We start from the raw sequence: 19,534 nt of genomic DNA on the forward strand, positions 1-19,534 counted from the left end.
TTAAATTAGTTAAATACATTTAAAATATTACACCGATGGCACTAGGTCTTCCCAGGAGGCCAGTAAGGGGACTGGTTTCTGTCCTCTAGCATCTGTCTATTTTTCTGACTTTTATTATAACACTAGGTCTCATAAAGACCGGGTGGCGCTGTGGGTTAAACCACAGAGACTAGGACTTGCCGATCAGAAGGTCGGCGGCTCGAATCCCCGCCACGGGGTGAGCTCCCGTTGCTCGGTCCCTGCTCCTGCCAACCTAACAGTTCGAAAGCACGTCAAAGTGCAAGTAGATAAATAGGTACTGCTCCGGTGGGAAGGTAAACGGCATTTCCGTGCGCTGCTCTGGTTCGCCAGAAGCAGCTTAGTCATGCTGGCCACATGACCCGGAAGCTGTACGCCGGCTCCCTCGGCCAATAAAGCGAGAGGAGGGTCACAACCCCAGAGTCGGCCATGACTGGACCTAATGGTCAGGGGTCCCTTTACCTTTACCTTTAGGACATCCAACAAAGTTGAAATTTGGAAGATTCGGGACAGAGCAAAGATTATGAAGCCCATAGTTATAAACTACGGAACCCCCTGCCACTGGAGGAAGTGATGACCACGAACTAGGATGGCTTCAAAGGAAGATTAAGCAAATTCATGCAGAATTAAGCTACTGTAACACGCAAACATGGTTGGACAGTGTTCTCGAAGCTACGAACATGAGTCTGACCAAACTGCGGGAGGCAGTGGAAGACAGGAGTGCCCGGCGTGCTCTGGTCCATGGGGTCACGAAGAGTCAGACATGACTAAACGACTAAACAACAACAACAACAACAACACGCAAACAAGACCGAAGCACAAGAGCGTTTTCTTGTGGTTTCCAGAGACTCCTTTCCAAAGACTCCTTCTGTGATACTCAGAAGGAGTGCTGAGCTTCAGTTGTGCAACGCTATTTGTGCGAGGTCGACAGCAGGAGAGGGAAGCCGGTTTTAAATCAAACGTGTTTGCGAAGAGAACACATAGTTGGTGTTATGTTAAGTTGCAGCAGCGGCGAAATGCCCCCCTCCCTCCAAGAGTCTCCCCCCCTCCTTTACAAACAATGTTTCTTAAGCATCCTGCCAAATTCTCATGCGTCCCAGAAAGAAGTCGTTTCCCACTCCCTGCTCCTCGTGAGAAATGGTGCACTGCAGCAGCTTATGGCTGGGAAATAAGTCAAGCGTACCAGCTCCTCCTTGCTGACTGGGCTGCTGGTGAGCAAGGGAGATGGGAGACCTTTTGCAGAAACACACACGGAGGCCACTCATCCCACCTACAAAACCCTCAGTGACAAAATTCTACGTCTCCTGGTGGCCTCATCCTGGGGAGGCAGGGAGGGGTGGCTTCCAGCACTGATGGGAGCTGAGTTCAAGTGTCCCTGAGTTCCCTGTGAAAAGGGACTGGTTGTTAAACTACTCTGGATACTGCAGCTCTCTGGGTTGAAAATAGGAGTTGCACAACCACTCTCAGCACCCTGGATAAATGACAGGTCCAGGAGTCTTTGGGGGAAGCCAATATTTTTTTCAAAGTGCTCTCATAGTGCTTGAAATGCATGCATGTGGCCCAGCTCTGCATTTTCTCGCTTGCTCCCCTCTCCCATTTTGTTCACATACCTCCTGAAATAATAACAGTGGCAATAACAATAATTACAGTGGTAAAGGTAAAGGGACCCCCCTGACCATTAGGTCCAGTCGTGGCCGACTCTGAGGTTGCGCCGCTCATCTTGCTTTATTGGCCGAGGGAGCCGGCGTACAGCTTCCAGGTCATGTGGCCAGCATGACTAAGCCGCTTCTGGCGAACCAGAGCAGTGCATGGAAATGCCATTTACCTTCCCGCTGGAGCGGTACCTATTTATCTACTTGCACTTTGACATGCTTTCGAACTGCTAGGTTGGCAGGAGCAGGGACCGAACAACAGGAGCTCACCCCATCGTGGGGATTCAAACCGCCGACCTTCTGATCGGCAATTCCTAGGCTCTGTGGTTTAACCCACAGCGCCACCTGCATCCCAATTACAGTGGTACCTTGGATTAAGTAGTTAATTCATTCTGGAGGTCCGATCTTAACCTGAAACAGTTCTTAACCTGAAGCTCCACTTTAGCTAATGGGGCCTCCTGCTGCCGCCGCGCCGCCGCCGCACGATTTCTGTTCTCATCCTGAAGCAAAGTTCTTAACCCGAGGTACTATTTCTGGGTTAGCGGAGTCTGTAACCTGAAGCGTATGTAACCCGAGGTACCACTGTAATTTGTATGCTGTGCATCTGACTGGGCTGCCCCAGCCACTCTGGGCGGCTCCCAGCAAAAAGAGGGGAAAAACACAAGACAACATCAAACACTAAAAACTTCCCTGACCAGGTTTGCCTTGAGATGGCTTTTAAACATCTGGGCTACAGTGCCCATCATCCCTGTCTGCCATCCATGTTGCTAGCAGGGGGTGATGGGAGACGGAAGACAACGAAATCTGGAAGACCCCAGGCCACCCAGCCCTGTTTCTGCTTCAGGCAGAATTGGCTTGTGGTCTCCTAGCTCTGGAGCAGAGAAGACCAGGAGTGCAGAACACACAAAGAGAGAGGTGCAAGCCCTCCAACAAAGCAAGCTGTCCAGCACCACGGAAAGGATGTTGGGATGGTAGAACAGTAGAGTTGTAAGGGGTCCCCAGCGGTCATCCAGCCCAACCCCCTGCAATGCAAAGATGCAAACAAGACCTAATGGCCATCCAGATGTTGATGGAAGAGAACAACCACTGGCCATGTTGGTTGGGGCTGATGGGACCTGGTGTCTGGGAACATCTGGAGGATAACTTCCATCATCCCCAACCACTGGCCATGTTGGTGGGAGCTGATGGGACCTGGTGTCTGGGAACATCTGGAGAATAACTTCCATCATACCCAACCACTGGCCATGTTGGTTGGGGCTGATGGGACCCGGTGTCTGGGAACATCTGGAGGAATGCAGATTTGCTACCTGCACACAAATCCACACAGACCACGACTCCCAACTCACGTGGCCTCCTTACCCAATGCGTTCCTGCTCTAACTCTTCCATCTTCTCGGCGCGAGCAATGACCCGGTTGATGATCTCCTTCTCCTCATCCGTCAGCTCTTCGTTCTTCCTCCCTCGGTCTGGCTGGGTCCCATGAGCTGACCAGCTGCCGGGGGCTCTGCAGTGGGCATAGGAAAGAAGGGGAACTGGTCAAGGAGGGCATCTGAGGAGGACATCAAAACTGCTGCAAGTGGAACCCAACGCAACACATGAGCCAAGGTGGACGGTTGTCTTCATAAGGGCATCGAGCCAGCTTTTAAAAAAAAAAATTGGAAAAACTTCTCTACCATTTAATAAAATATAGAAATCTCCAAAACAGGTCACAAGGAATCTAAGTAGTTGACATTTCTGCTGCTCAGCATGAAGAAACGTATTTGATCTGAAAAGCAAAGGGTTGAAAGGGGCAGTACCTCAAGTGGTCATCTAGTCCAACCCCAGGACAATGCAGGAAATCTGCAACTGCTGTGCCATCCCTGTGAGGCGGGCACCCAAATTTTGCTTTTATGCACACACACAGCTATTACAAACAGGTATACTTCTAAGACCAAACAAGATGTGACGGCAATGAAGATGTGTCACTGCATTGCGGTCTCATTTTATTTTATGTTATTATTTTATTTATTTTAGGATATAGTCTAGGAGGGAGGGCTACTGGACTCCTGATTCCAGATTGAACCCCCATTCCCCAACGCCTACTACTGGCACACAAAACTCAAGAGAAAGGTGCCTCTATGCATCTTTTTTGACAAGGCTTGTGATGGAGCTAGTGTGTGAGAGAGCCAGCACTACTCAGAGGAGTCTGCCTCAGGTGTTTCTGCATGAGTCCCTGTTCTGGGCCTGCCACTTCTTTATTACGTGCACCAGAAGCAGGATGAATAACCAAAACGCCCTCAGTGCAGGGAGATGGCAGACCTGCCAGGCCACAGCAGTGGCCGGTCACAAGGAGAGCAGTAACTCATGCAGATCTGCAAGAGGCAGCCTCCAGATATATGCTGTAAGAGTTATTTCAGTTATTTATCCACCATGTATCTGATATTAGCAGGTGTCAGCAAACTTTTTCAGCAGGGGGACGGTCCACTGTTCCTCAGACCTTATGGGAGACCAGACTATATTTTGGGGGGGGGGGGGAATGAACGAATTCTTATGCCCCACAAATAACCCAGAGATGCATTTTAAATAAAAGCACACATTCTACTCATGTAAAAACACACTGATTCCCGGACCGTCTGCGGGCTGGATTGAGAAGGCGATTGGGCCGCATCCGGCCCACAGGTCTTAGGTTGCCTACCCATGGATATTAGTAACAGCCAACTGCGCTACATCCCTCTGTCAAGGCCATGCTCAACAAATCCCACATTGTGAAGGGGCCTTAATTATTTGGTTTTCTTCTGTCACAAAACTCTCCCACTTCCTCTCTGCACAGTGCTCTATCCATTGCTTCTTTTTGCTTATTGAGCTGTTTGTGATACCAGCTTCTCCTCTTGTCTGGCAACAGCAGCTGGAGATGATGGCTTTATACTCGTGACAAAACCCCATCTTGCAGAGGCAAGCTTTGAATTCCAGCCTGCCTAAATGAAAAGCATGGAAGTTTTTTCAATGGCAACCATGTTTTATCTAGTGTAATGTTCATAAAGAAGCATGCGGGTGGCGCTGTGGGTTAAACCACAGAGCCTAGGACTTGCTGATCAGAAGGTCGGCGGTTCGAATCCCCGCGACGGGGTGAGCTCCCGTTGCTCAGTCCCTGCTCCTGCCAACCTAGCAGTCGAAAGCACGTCAAAGTGCAAGTAGATAAATAGGTACCGCTCTGGCGGGAAGGTGAGCGGTGTTTCCGTGCGCTGCTCTGGTTTGCCAGAAGCGGCTTAGTCATGCTGGCCACACGACCCGGAAGCTGTACGCTGGCTCCCTCGGCCAGTAAAGCGAGATGAGCGCCGCAACCCCAGAGTCGACCATGACTGGACCTAATGGTCAGGGGTCCCTTTACCTTTACCTTTAATGTTCATAAATGTACCAACCAATCATATACATAGATGTGTGGACCACATGTCTGGAGCAGCACATGAAGACCATCCTGAAACCATTTTGACTCCCAAACTGACCAAATGTTTTCTCTGCAAGGAGGGAGGGGGTGAGGGAACCTTCCCATTGTCTCAGGAATTGGGTAATCACCATCTGAGAGGAATGGCCAGACTACCTGGAAAGGCAATCAGATAAGGCATTATCAGATAACCTGGCAGACAGGGAAAGCAACAACATTCAAATTTCTGTTGTAGACCGCCTTTTCTGTGATGTGGGTATGATGTTTGTGGGGGGTGGTCTTAGGTTACACCCCTTCTGTGATGTATGTATGATGTATGGAGAGGTGGTCTGGAGCTCCAGGGCAGGGAATTTAAAATGTCTATATCAGGCCTTGCGCGCCATTGTTCTGGATTCCTCCTCCTTTCCTGCATGTGAGGGAAGCACCCTGTTGCAACAGATCAATAAAGATCAGGCTTGCAAGCTGCTTTGCTTCTCAATATTCTCTGGTTGGCCTCTGTTATTTTCTCCTACCGATGGAGAACCTGCAAAGGACTCTATAAGGGTTCTTGTGTCCCCCATAAGGGAATAAGGGCAGGTTTTGTTTATGACACTAGCTAGTCTTTCAGTGTGGGGCAGGTCATTTTGGTCTTTTAGTATTTAGCGATGCAAAGTCTGCTGGTTGCTAGGAGAGCTGCAACTGAATCCAAGTCCGTTTGGTCTCGCTTCTGACCTCAGACAGTTTTCAGAGTGTGTGTCAAGCTCCTGTAGCCCGTGCTTCCCCTGTATTATCTCAAATATACTATTCCAGAATTCGGAACCCCCTTGTCCTGACACTTGGGGTGTCGTAATAAGAGAAACAGCAACAGCAAACCTGCCTCCAGTGTGTAGGAATCAAACCAATGGATTAAAGTTACAAGAAAGGAGATTCAGACTCAACATCAGGAGAACTTTCCATTCAACAGTGGAAAAGAATCCCCCAAGTGGTGGTGGATTCCCTTTCAATGGAGGTTTTTAAGCAGAGGACGGGTGGCCATCTGTCTTGGATTCTTTAGCTGAGATTCCTGAATTGCCGGGGGTTGGACTAGATGACCCTGGGGGGTCCCTTCCAAATCTACAATTCAATGATTCTGTGAACAGCAGGAGGAGTGCTTCATCACTTTGCAATCTGCATCCAGCTGGTGGTATTATTATTATTATTATTATTATTATTATTATTATTATTATTATTATTACAGTGGACGCTCGGGTTGCGAACGTGATCCTTGCAGGATGCTTGTTCACAACCCGCAGCGGCACATCTGCACATGCGCGTGTTGCGATTTGGCGCTTCTGCGCATGCACAAAGCACGATTTAGCGCATCTGCGCATGCGCGACCCCCGAAACCCAGAAGTAACCCGTTCCAGTACTTCCGGGTTTTGGCGGGTCCGTAACCCGAAAAAACACAACCTGAAGCTTCTGTAACCTGAGGTATGACTGTACCACTACTACTACTACAGTGGTACTTTGGTTCTCAAACGTAATCCGTTCCGGAAGTCCGTTCCAAAACCAAAGCGTTCCAAAGTCAAGCCGCGCTTTCCCATAGAAAGTAATGCAAAACGGATTAATCCGTTCCAGACTTTTAAAAACAACCCCTAAAACAGCAATTTAACATGAATTTTACTCTCTAACGAGAACATTGACCCATAAAATGAAAGCAATAATCAATGTACTGTACTATAAAATAAATAAGACAGTATTGTAGATGATAAAAATTAAAATTATTATTTTTTTCTTACTTACACTGACGATAGTCATTGTTTGGATGGGGAGCTTTTATCCATTTCCGCAGTCACAGAATCAATCAATCAGTAGCTGAAACTGGGTTCCACACAGTCACAAAAAACAAATGAACCGAAAAAGCCTCAAAAAACAAAAATGCAAAATAAATAGCAAAAACAAAAGCACCAAACTTAATCCGTTCCAGAAGTCCATTTGACTTCCGAAATGTTCGAAAACCAAGGCGCAGCTTCTGATTGGTGCAGGCGCCCCGGAAACAATAGCCAACAGCCGCGTCGGAAGTTCGGCTTCCAAAAAATGTTTGAAAACCAGAACACTTACTTCCAGGTTTTCAGCATTTAGGAACCAAGTCATTTGGGAACCAAGGTACCACTGTATTATTATTATTATTATTATTATTATTATTATTATTATTATTATTATTATTATCATTCCCTTCACCCTAAAGTCATGTGTCAGCATTAAAAACAATGTTAAATACCATTTAAAACAATTATAAAGAAAGCCTAAAAATAATTCAAGTGCTTTCATGCCTTCCATATTGCCAGTCCTCCTTTTTTTGCAAACTGTGAGTAATACACAGCAGGACACAGAGGCGGATGCCAAGAGGGTCAGGGCCTGGGAGACAGAGTTGTCAATTGCCTTTGCTTTTTCCTCATTCAAGGCTTTGCCAGCCAAGGTGTGGGGGGGAAACTACCAACACCAAAAAGGGGGAGGAAAGGAAGGGGGGTGGGAAGCCGCTCAGCAAAGTGCAAAATTACTATTGTTGCCACAAGCCCGTTTCCTTTTAATAATCAGTTTGTCCTCTTGAAATAATAAGCAAGAGCATTTTGGCCGAGGAGCTGTCAGCTTGTTTCCCTTGCGATGGCAGCCTATATTTTGTCGACTATAAGGAGAATTAAGCCTGCAGCCCAGCAGCGGCTGCTTCCAAGGAACGCAGGAGAAAGGGGGTGTGCTGCAGCTAAACTGAGTCACAGCCAAGGCAGCGGGCCAACGGCAGAGCAGAATGGCAACACAGGAGAAGCTCCTTCGCAACTCCTTGCTAAGTCAACATCACAGAGCAAAGGAGAAAGGAAGTTCAGGGCTAGCCCCAAAGCTAGACGCAGAAAGGTCCCAGCTTCCTGGGAGCTCAGGGTACAGGACGCCCATAACTTAAAGGTAAAGGATAAAGGGACCCCTGACCGTTAGGTCCAGTCGTGACCGACTCTGGGGTTGCAGCACTCATCTCGCTCTTTATTGGCTGAGGGAGGTGGCATACAGCTTCCCGGTCATGTGGCCAGCATGACTGAGCCGCTTCTGGCAAACCAGAGCAGCGCATGGAAACGCCGTTTACCCTCCCGCCAGAGCGGTACCTATTTATCTTTTTTAAAAATAATATTTATTCAGCTTTTAAAGATTACAAAGAGAAAAAAGAAAAAAGAAAAACAAGAAAATACAGAAAAAATGCAAGCAATTAAAAATAAAAAACACAGATCAAACCTTTACATAACTTTCTTTCCTTTGCTTATTTCCTTGACCTCCTCACACCTCCCTTTTTTGTATTCTAGTTCAATTAGATATTTCAGCAAATCCTTTCCAGCTTTGTTTTTATCCTATTAATTTATCTTAATATACTGTAATTTTACATTCTCGTCTTTCACCAATTAACAAATCCATTTTTACCTAATCCTTTATATCATTTCTGCTAAAAGCACATTACTTCATTCCAACATCCTTCTAACATTCCTTAATTTTGCAATGTTTCTGTAGATAAACTTTAAATTTTTTCCCATCTTCTTCCACCGACTCTTCTCCCTGGTCTCGGATTCTGCCAGTCATCTCAGCCAGTTCCATGTAGTCCATCAACTTCATCTGCCATTCTTCCCGGGTGGGTAGATCTTGTGTCTTCCAATATTTTGCGATGAGTATTCTTGCTGCTGTTGTTGCATACATAAAGAAAGTTCTGTCCTTCTTTGGCACCAATTGGCCAACCATGCCCAGGAGAAAGGCCTAGGCTCTGTGGTTTAACCCACAGCGCCACCCACGTCCCGCCCATAACTTAAGCACATTTAAATTGTTGTGTGCAATCAGCTTTACGCATATGGAAAGGGGAAGGGGGTTCAGGGGGGGTGACTTTGGCAATCCTAACCATCATTGAACTTTTGGCTATGTGCAATTTTGGCTTAATGCCCCCGTGTAAGATGCGGGCTGGGACGCGGGTGGCGCTGTGGGTTAAACCACAGAGCCTAGGACTTGCCAATCAGAAGGTTGGCGGTTCGAATCCCCGCAATGATGGGGTGAGCTCCCGTTGCTCGGTCCCAGCTCCTGCCCACCTAGCAGTTTGAAAGCACGTCAAAGTGCAAGTAGATAAATAGGTACCGCTCCGGCGGGAAGGTAAACGGCGTTTCCGTGTGCTGCTCTGGTTCGCCAGAAGAGGCTTAGTCATGCTGGCCAGATGACCCGGAAGCTGTACGCCGGCTCCCTCGGCCAATAAAGCGAGATGAGCGCCGCAACCCCAGAGTTGGTCACGACTGGACCTAATGGTCAGGGGTCCCTTTACCTTTACCTTTTAAGTTGTGAGCTAGCTATCCAGACCCCGCAAGTGTCCCTATTTTCCAGGAACAGTCCTAGATTTACCGAAACTGTCCCGCTTTCCGATTTGATCCTGCAACGTCCCGCTTTTCCTTAGAACATCCCTGTTTTCACTGGAGAAACGTTGGAGGGTGTGGAGTTATACAATAACCTTATGAAATAGGCTAGGCTGAGAGGCAGGGACTGGCCTGAGGTCACACCCAGTGAGCTCCATGGCCAAGTGGAGGGGGGGAGTTGAACCCTGGCCTCCCAGGTCCTGGCCTGACGCTCTAACCACTGCACCATGCTGTCACTCCCCACATGTTGCTGCACGTGAGCTGTGCGCCTGCTCCTGAGCCCCTGTACGATATTAGACCAGCGAGGGAGCCTCCCACCGACCCATCGTCCAGAAAACTACCAGCGTTCCAGGAAATGAGAAGATGAAAAGAGTTGTCTTTTTGCAAAAAGACAGGCGGAGAGAGAGACTGGGCTTGTTCTCCGGATCTGAGGCTGCTCACGCTTTTCATCCTGCAGTAGGATTTGATGCAGCTATTTCCTCTGCAATCCGGGCTGAGAGTGTCTGTGAAATGAGCCAACAAGGTTCTCTCGCTCCCACAGCGCAAGGAAGAAAAAGGAGGAGAGGAGGAAATCCACGAGGAAAACATCTTCCTAGCTAAAGAGGCCGGTGCTGTGAGCATCCCAAGGCCTTTTAGGACCAAGGCAGGTCTCATGCCTGGAAGAACCTGGCCAAAGCTGCTCATCCTTGAGGTGACAGCCCTGCCAGAAAGCAAATTCCTTATAGGAATTCTAAGGTCTCATATAAGGGACGCGGGTGGCGCTGTGGGTTAAACCACAGAGCCTAGGACTTGCCGATCAGAAGGTCGGCAGTTTGAATCCCCGTGACGGGGTGAGCTCCTGTTGCTCCGTCCCAGCTCCTGCCAACCTAGCAGTTCGAAAGCACATCAAAGTGCAAGTAGATAAATAGGTACCACTCCAGCGGGAAGGTAAACAGCGTTTCCGTGCGCTGCTCTGGTTCGCCAAAAGAGGCTTAGTCATGCTGGCCACATGACCCGGAAGCTGTACGCCAGCTCCCTTGGCCAATTAAACAAAATGAGCGCCGCAACCCCAGAGTCGGCCACGACTGGACCTAATGGTCAGGGGTCACTTTACCTTTAAGGTCTCATATATATATATATATATATATATATATATATATATATATGCATTCCTGTACCCGTGAAAATCTACGAAAGCAAATATATATATATATATATATATATAAATCAAATGTTGCTAAATTTACAAGGCAAACACATACATAAGTATATAAACTATGTGTCTGAAATAATACAGGAGAGCTATCCTGAAACCATTTTGACTCTCCCAAATTTACCTCAAATGTTTCTCTGCAAGGAGGAAGGAAATGGGAAAGCCTCCCCACTGTCTCTTTGCTCACAAATCCTGTCTTAAGGGCATATTTGTGTATGAATATTGTGAACCTGTGACCTGAATTCAGGAACTGAATATTTACCATCACAAAAGAATGGCCAGGATGCCCAGGTAAAAGCAATCAGTGACCATTATCAGGTATCCTGACAGACAGGTTTTCTGCTGTAGCCCGCCTCCTTCTGTGATGTATGTATGATGTTTTGGGGGGTGGTCTTGGACTCCGGGGGAGGCAATTTTCAAGTGTCTATATAAGAGCTTTCACACCAATGTTCTGGGTTCCTCCTCCCTGCTGCATGGGTGAGGACCCTGTTGCAACAGTTTGATAAAGACCAGGCTTACTAGCTGCTTTGCTTCTCAATATTCTCTAGTTGGCCTCTGTTATTTTCTCCTACCGACAGAGAACCTACTTAAGGACTCTATATGGGCTCTTAGATACCGCATAAGGCAAAGGGAGCAGTATTTTGCTTATAACACTTGAGAACAACATTTCCAGATTTCCATTAAGAAGCAGCCCTCGTAGCGTTGGTCTTTGCTAAATCGCTTGGGAAGGTTGTTGTGTTGCTGCACATTCCCCCCTCTCCCCTCTGGTTTGTGTCTAAAAAGTCGGTATTTGCAAGCAGACAAACTCTCTGGTGGAAGGAGCCGAACCCCACGTCTCAGTTTCAAATTGCAAGCCAAGCCTTTGGCTGCAGCTCTTATCGACCAAATTGTATTTCATGTACAATCATGCCGTCAATAAATCTCTTCCCACCACACACCCTGCCTATTCCCAGGCCCTCATCTTGGATTACCAAATTAAGCAGTTTATCCGCCAGATCTTTGCAACCGAGCAGAATCCCATCAGGTGTTTTTCTCTGTTCCAATCAATAAACCATCTTTGTTTGGATTCCTCGGTTTATTAGATACTCCTCAGAAGGGCAATTAAAAAAACAACAAGAACGGGTGAACATTCCTGGTTGTAACAAATAGGTCGCAGCAGCAGAACCACAAAGCGAGCTGTGGTTCAAGCAACATCAATGACTTTGGGGCCAAAATCTACCTGAGCAATTGTAGCTTTCTCAAAGCCATAGGTAGTCAAACTAAGGCCCAGGGGCCGGATCTGGCCCACTCGCCTTCTAAATCCGGCCTGAGGACAGTCCGGGAATCAGCATGCTTTTACATGAGTAGAATGTGTCCTTTTATTTAAAATGCATGTCTGGGTTATTTGTGGGGCATAAGAATTCATTCATTTCCCCCCCAAAAAAATACAGTCTGGCCCCCCACAAGGTCTGAGGGACAATGGACCGGTCCCCTGCCGAAAAAGTTTGCTGACCCCTGCTCAAAACCATCAGTGAAATCGAGGGCTTTTTTTCTGCCCTGATGTGTATCACTTTCCCAGACCCGCCTAGTATCCCTATTTTCCAGAGACAGTTCCTGATTTACAGAAGCCATCATAGGTTTCTGATTTGATCCCAGAATGTCCCGCTTTTCCTTAAGACATCCCTATTTCCATCTGAGAAATGTTGGAGGGTATGGAGCTATATGACACACACATACCCCGAGCCAAGGAGATAAGTACAGTGGTACCTCAGGTTAAGAACTTAATTCGTTCTGGAGGTCCGTTCTTAACCTGAAACTGTTCTTAACCTGAGGTACCACTTTAGCTAATGGGGCCTCCCGCTGCCGCCGCGCGATTTCTGTTCTCATCCTGAAGCAAAATTCTTAACCCAAGGTACTATTTCTGGATTGGCGGAGTCTGTAACCTGAAGCGTCTGTAACCTGAGGTACCACTGTAACTAGACACCCTTTAAAAGACATCTGAAGGCAGACCTGTATAGGGAAGGGTTTTTTAATGTTCAATGTTTTGTTATGTTTCTATATATGTTGGAAGCTGCCCAGAGTGGCTGGGGCAACCCAGTCAAGATGGGTGGGATGTTGTTGTTGCTGTTGCTGTTGTTGTTGTTGTTGTTGTTGTTGTTGTTGTTGTTGTTGAATAGGATGTCCCTATTAGAAGATCAAACCTATCCATTCTGAAGGAAATCAGCCCTGAGTGCTCACTGGAAGGACAGATCCTGAAGCTGAGGCTCCAAGACTTTGGCCAACTCATGAGAAGAGAAGACTCCCTGGAAAAGACCCTGATGTTGGGAAAAATGGAGGGCACAAGGAGAAGGGGACGACAGAGGACGAGATGGTTGGACAGTGTTCTCGAAGCTACGAACATGAGTTTAACCAAATTGCGGGAGGCAGTGGAAGACAGGAGTGCCTGGCATGCTCTGGTCCATTGGGTCACGAAGAGTCAGACATGACTAAACGACTAAACAGCAACAACAACATTTTCATCAGAGAAATCTTTAAATTGAACTGCATTTGCCATTTTATGATCACCTTTACATCTTCTTACCTCCTTTCTGAGAGGAGGCGACCAGAACACCAGTAATATGTAGGGTACATATTACTGGAGACACCTCAGAAAGGGGAATGGATGGCAACCCTCCAGATTCTCTCCGCCTACAGGCTCCCGTTGCAACTAGGGAGGGCACAGGAATCAGATCTTGGCCACCGTGAGAGGACAAAGCCCTTTGGGAGCCCCCTCGCAGATCCACACCCACCCAATCGAGCAGAGCGCCTACAGATGGAGCCCGCCCCACCCCAAATCCAAACTGCCATCTGCATTTCTATTCTGTCGGGAACAAGCAGAAATTTGCAGCTGAATCGAGGAACAAAAGCCAGCCGGCGCAGGCAGGGAGCTAAATAGGGCACGTATAAATAGTGCCAATTGTTCGTGCCCGCTGCTCACATCGTGAAATTGAGGGGGGCTTTGAAAGGATCTCGTCTCCCATTCTTCCCCTCGCCAAGCCGAGGCGAGGTGGTTTTTTTGAGGGGAAATCTAGACAGAGATGCCTGCTCGCAGGCAGCCAGCATTAGGAGGGGGCTGGCAAATGAATTTGCCCATTCAAGGAGGTTGGCTCCTTTCAAAGTCTGGCTATGTTCTTGTGATGGCATCCTGGACACTGAGCCAGACCTTTGGTCCATCTACACCAGTGTTGTCTACCCGGAGGGCTTGTCCACGCTTAACTTTTTTCCTGCTCTTTCCAGACACAGGTCCACACTTTACAACTCCAGGTCCACCGGTGCCAATTTAGGGGGCCCTGAGGGCCCACCAAAAAATTGTTGTGGGTGCTTGGCACCTGCACAGTGGGGCCCTCCAACGCTACTTCTGGTGCCTTGTGAAGCACCAGAAGTCAAGTCTGAGGCCTCTCAAGGACTCAGAGGTGGTGTCTAGGGTAAGGTTACCAGATTTTTTTCAATGAATCTGGGGACACTTTTCAACTTCAATGGATTTTGTATGGGGACTGATTTGTAAATCCGGGGACTGTTCCCGGAAAACGAGGACGTCTGGTAACCTTAGACTAGGGCCTTGAGAGGCTTCAGAGAGGGAGTCCCAGGACTCACGAAGCCTTCTGACGTGACTTCACACCCTTGATTTGCATACCAAATCAGAGCCTAGGGCTTGCCGATCAGAAGGTCGGCAGTTCGAATCCCCACGACGGGGTGAGCTCCCGTTGCTTGGTCTCTGCTCCTGCCAACCTAGCAGGTCAAAAACATGTCAAAGTGCAAGTAGATAAATAGGTACCACTCCAGCAGGAAGGTAAATGGCGTTTCCATGTGCTGCTCTGGTTCGCCAGAAGCGGCTTAGTCATGCTGGCCACATAACCCGGAAAAACTGTCTGCAGACAAACGTCAGCTCTCTCGGCCAGTAAAGCAAGATGAGCGCCACAACCCCAGAGTCATGTGCTACTGGACTTAATGGTCAGGGGTCCCTTTACCTTTATCATGATATTAATTGGCAGTTTATTTTCACTTCATTTCCTACCAATCTGTAACACTTGTGTCCCCATTTTCATCAAGCTATCAATCAGTCCCCACCAGCCAGATGCCATGAGTGTATATGTGAACTAAATGCACAACAGATAAACAGAGGACTTACTGTTCTTTTCCACTTCAAAGCAGCGTGGGGGAAGGAAAGGAAGAGGGAAAAAGTCAAATACATTATTGCATCAAACAAACATCATCAAAGGACGCTAATATTTCTCAGTAACGTCTGAATAAGGGGAGGCTGATCAAGTCCTGGACACACGTCTGCAGTTAGTGATGGGCTGGGTAAGGGCCAATCAACCCAAGGAGATTAATATAAGATGGAAGTCTTGTGTGTGAGTGGTTCCCAAGTTTGGGAACTGGGCAGGTTGACGTCATGCCTTGCCCTGACCTGGTACCAGACAAAGAACCCTCAGAGGACATCTCACAGGCAGGACCCAAGTCCGAGAGCGACACTCTCCCCTCTTGTGGCTTCCAACAACTGGTATTCAGAAACAGCTGCCTCCAGCTGTAGAGACATGGCAGAGTCATCCTGGCTGGTAGCCATCGATAGCCCTCTCCTCCCTGAATTTCCCCAAGCTGGTGGCCATCACTGCCTCCTGTGACAGAGGATATGTGATGCACAAATTTCCTTTTATGTGCCCTGAATCTTCTAATAATTCACTTTCTTTGGATGTCCACAATAATAATAATAAATTTTATTTATACCCCACCCTCCCCAGCCAGAGCCGGGCTCAGGGCGGCTCACACCAATAAAATCACAGTAAAAACATAAGGGGGGAGAGAGAACAGGAAAAGGGGGGGGGAACCAATTTAAAATACAGGTTAAAATTCAATTTAAAATGCAGCCTCATTTTAAAAGTAGCCAATAAATCAAGACCATAAGGAGAGGGAAACATAAGGGTCAGACTGAGTCCAAACCAAAGGCCAGGCGAACAGCTCTGTCTTGCAGGCCCTGTGGAAAGATGTCAAGTCCTGCAGGGCCATAGTCTGTTGTGACAGAGCGTTCCACCAAGTCGGGGCCAGTGCTGAAAAGGCCCTGGCCCTAGTTGAGACCAATCTAACCACCTTGCGACCTGGGACCTCCCAAATGTTGTCATTTGTGGACCTTAAGGTCCTCCGCGGGGCATACCAGGAGAGGTGGTCCCGTAGGTACGTGGGTCCTAGGCCGCGTAGGGCTTTAAAGGTCAAAACCAGCACCTTTCAGACAGGGAGAAAAAAATGTCTTCTCTAAACTAAAAACACTGCAATATCCCTTTCGAAGGGAAGCAGCCAGAACTTTACACAGTACTCCAAATGCAGTTGGACCATAGATTTGTATAATGGCATTGTGACAATTATAGAATGGCACAGTTGGAAGGGACTCTGAGGGTCATTCCCGCCCTGCAACACAGGAATCCAACAGATGGCTATCCAATCTCTGCTTAAAAACCTCCAAAGAAGGAGAGTCCACAACCTCTTGAGGGAATCTGTATTTCAGGTGTGCATGCAGGAGCCAGGCCCTGTGACCAGTAGGACTCCGCAGGACTGGGGCCTTCCTAAATTTGTTCTGAAGAGGCAAGGCGCGGCCACACAGGTGAGGCCGATTGGTAACTCACAGCACCTGGTGGCAAGAGATGGGAAGGGATATAAGGTCAGCATTTCTGTTCTGTTCTTTGTCACTGCAATACATTCCCTGCCTTGCTGCGTTTGGCTCCTTGACTCCTTGCTTCTTGATCCTCAGACCCTTGACTTCTGGACTCCTTGCTTCTTGATCCTTGGACTTTGTGGCTCCTTGCTTCTTGATCCTTGGACCCTTGACTTCTGGACTCCTTGCTTCTTGATCCTTGGACTTTGTGGCTCCTTGCTTCTTGATCCTCAGACCCTTGACTTCTGGACTCTTTGCTTCTTGATCCTTGGACTTTGTGGCTCCTTATTTCTTGATCCTTGGACCCTTGACTTCTGGACTCCTTGCTTCTTGATTCTCGGACCCCTGACTTCGTGACTCCTTGCTTCTTGATTCTCAGACGCTTGACTTCGTGACTCCTTGCTTCTTGATTCTCAGACGCTTGACTTCGTAACTCCTTGCTTCTTGATTCTCAGACCATTGACTTCGTGACTCCTTGCTTCCTGATCCTCGGACTCTTGGCTTCCTGACTCCTGGCTTCTGGACTCCCGTTCCTGCTCCCACCCGCCATCTTGCCCCCAGTCCCGACGTCCCCAGCCGGGACATCGATCACCCGTGAACCGGACCATGACAGTGTACCACTGTTGAACAACTCTTGGTGTCAGAAAGATCTTCCTGATGTTTAGTCCGAATCTCCTTTCTTGTAAGTAACTTTCTGGAGTAGGAGAAAACAAGCTTGCTCCACCTTCCACGTGACAGCACTTTAGATATGTGAAAATGGCTATCATATCTGCTCTCCGTCTATTGGCAGTATCATTTTCAATTCCTTGCCTAATGATCCCTAGCGTGCAATTTGCCTTCCCTGCCCCCCAAAGCTGCCACACACAGTGTCAACATCTTCACTGAGCCTGTGTGGTGTAATGGTTAAGAGCGGTGGACACGTAATCTGGTGAACTGGGTTCGCTTCCCCGCTCCTCCACATGCAGCTGGTGGGTGAGCTTGAGCCAGTCACACTTCTCTGAAGTCTCTCAGCCCCACTCACCTCACAGAGTGTTTGTTGTGGGGGAGGAAGGGAAAGGAGAATGTTAGCCACTTTGAGACTCCTTCGGGTAGTGATAAAGCGGGATATCAAATCCAAACTCCTTTTCTTCTTGTCTACTGTGACCCCAAGGTCTCCTTCCAGGTCTGCCACTGCTAGTTCAGAGCCCGTGAATGTGCAAGTTGGAACTCTGGGACTCCCCAATTAAACCCACACCAACTTGGCATTTCCCCACAGTCAACTAACAACATCAATGGGCCCATGGCTATCACAGTTTCCTTACGTTCTGTGCCCTCTGACAATGATCTGCAAACAATTTAACATCTACTGGACTCTCTGTCTCTCTCCCCCTCCCTTTGGGTCATTAGCAGCTCCTGGAATCCAGTCTGATAAGGAGCAAACACTTCTGGCAAGGGAATAGCTGCATACATTATTTAAATTATTTGAATTTAATCCCACTGCCAAGCTGAGGGATGACTTGAGATAGATGGCAGTTTAAGGATCGGAATTAATGGGCAAAATTAAATTAGGCCACGGGTGGCTGGGTGAAGAGAGACTCGCGTCACAATTTTAGCTTTTCCAGCAACGCTTCTGATCACTCCCGTGGTTGAGAGGTGCTGTTGGTGTTTAAGGGTCTCCTTACCCACTCCATACACACACACACACACACACACACAGAGAGAGAGAGAGAGAGAGAGAGAGAGAGAGAGAGAGAGAGAGTGTTGCTGTCAGGACCTGCCAAAGCTGGCATTAGCAAGGCTCTTCTTGGGTCCTTCTTTGAAGGTTATCAACATTCTGCAACCAGACAGGCTTAATTCCGCAACCTGCATTCATGATCCCTGTTTCCCCTTCTTTTGCACAGTGTTCTAACCATTCTGTGCATTTTATTCTGGTTTGCTTTGCTTATCGCAGGAAAGAAGAAAGAAGCTCTGCAGAGCACTGAAGAACACACACACACACACACACACACACACACACACACACACACACAAGCTCCCTTGATCAACTACCTCCTCAGGCTGCTGATATTTCAATAGGTGACAGCCATAATGCATAATTCAGACAGATCTTTGCAGCGTTATAAGAACCATTAAAGCTGAGAACTGCTGCATGAGCTCACTTTCCCCCTCCTCCCTCCCCATTCCCTTTTCCTTGTGTGTCGTGTCTTTTTTATCGTAAGTCTTTACGACTGATCTTGTAAGTCACATTTTTTTGGCTGAAGAGTGGGGTGAAGCTGGTTCTCTAAAGAAATAAGGCTTAGAAACGAGGAATGAAGCCTCTGGTTCTCTGGCAGCTAAATTACGCAACTGATAGCACATTCTTCCAGGTCCTGTGCACGCCTGTTGAATCACAGCAGGCAGGCATGCACACAACACACACAACAGTATGATCACATCTTATGCACAACTAGCTTGCACAATTTCAACCTTACACAGTTGAAAATTGGCCGGTGCAAGGCAGAGAGCTTAAAAGCTCCTTTTGCATTGGGTTTTCCCCATGTGGAAATAATAATAATATAATTTATTATTTATACCCCACCCATCTGGCTGAGTTTAAGCTCTCCACCTTGCTTTCCAGGCAAGTTCCACTTGGACAGGGGCTCTGGGATGCTCTCACAACATCCCATGGGAACTCCGACGGCTCCAGGAAATCTCATGAGAGCACCCCGAAGTCTGTGCGCTGAACGGGCCTTTCCTGGAAAGCAAGGAGGAGAGTTTAAAATCTCTCTGCCTTGCCTAGTGGGGTGCAGGGATAAGGCCCACTCAGTTTGCCAGCTCTGGAAAGTCAGGACGGGGTGTGTGATTCAAGTATATGTGTTTTTTTGTATATGTGCCACCCCCCGGAACGTACGTTCCACACAAGCTGTGATATAATATACAAATCAGCTGACAGGTGGGTGGTGGAAGTGGAAAGAGTCGAAGGCCAGGAAATCCTCTTACCCGCCCCGAAGAGCCATCTGTCTATCATTCTGATACATCCACTGACCAGTGCTGTTACCAACGACTGTGTCCGTCATGGCTGAATGTTGAGGCTCCCTGAAAGACAAAAAAGCAGCAAGAGCTTGTAAGTCAGCAGCGAGATCGAGGGTTGAAGAGGTAACGATTGCATCAGCAAAGAAGAGGGTGTGAGCTCTTCAGAATAGTTGGGACCAGGAGGGTCATCTAGTCCAACCCCCCTGCAATGCAG

At 47.9% G+C, this 19,534-nt stretch overlaps 1 protein-coding gene across 4 annotated transcripts in view; it reads right to left on the reverse strand.

The window, feature by feature from the left end:
• Positions 1–19,534, reverse strand: part of RPH3A (rabphilin 3A) — a 120,477-nt gene that overhangs the window by 62,472 nt on the left and 38,471 nt on the right. For all 4 annotated transcript variants that reach the window (XM_081870976.1, XM_081870975.1, XM_081870977.1 and 1 more), the window contains exons 2-3: positions 19,288–19,383; positions 3,030–3,173 (exon numbers count right to left, since the gene is read on the reverse strand). In XM_081870976.1, the coding sequence (XP_081727102.1) occupies positions 3,030–3,173; positions 19,288–19,364 (221 nt within the window). In that variant the 5' untranslated portion in view covers positions 19,365–19,383. The remainder of the gene's footprint in view (positions 1–3,029; positions 3,174–19,287; positions 19,384–19,534) is intronic.

The sequence above is a fragment of the Podarcis erhardii genome (genome assembly GCF_964252035.2).
Source record: "Podarcis erhardii genome assembly, chromosome: 7".
Taxonomy (NCBI): domain Eukaryota; kingdom Metazoa; phylum Chordata; class Lepidosauria; order Squamata; family Lacertidae; genus Podarcis; species Podarcis erhardii.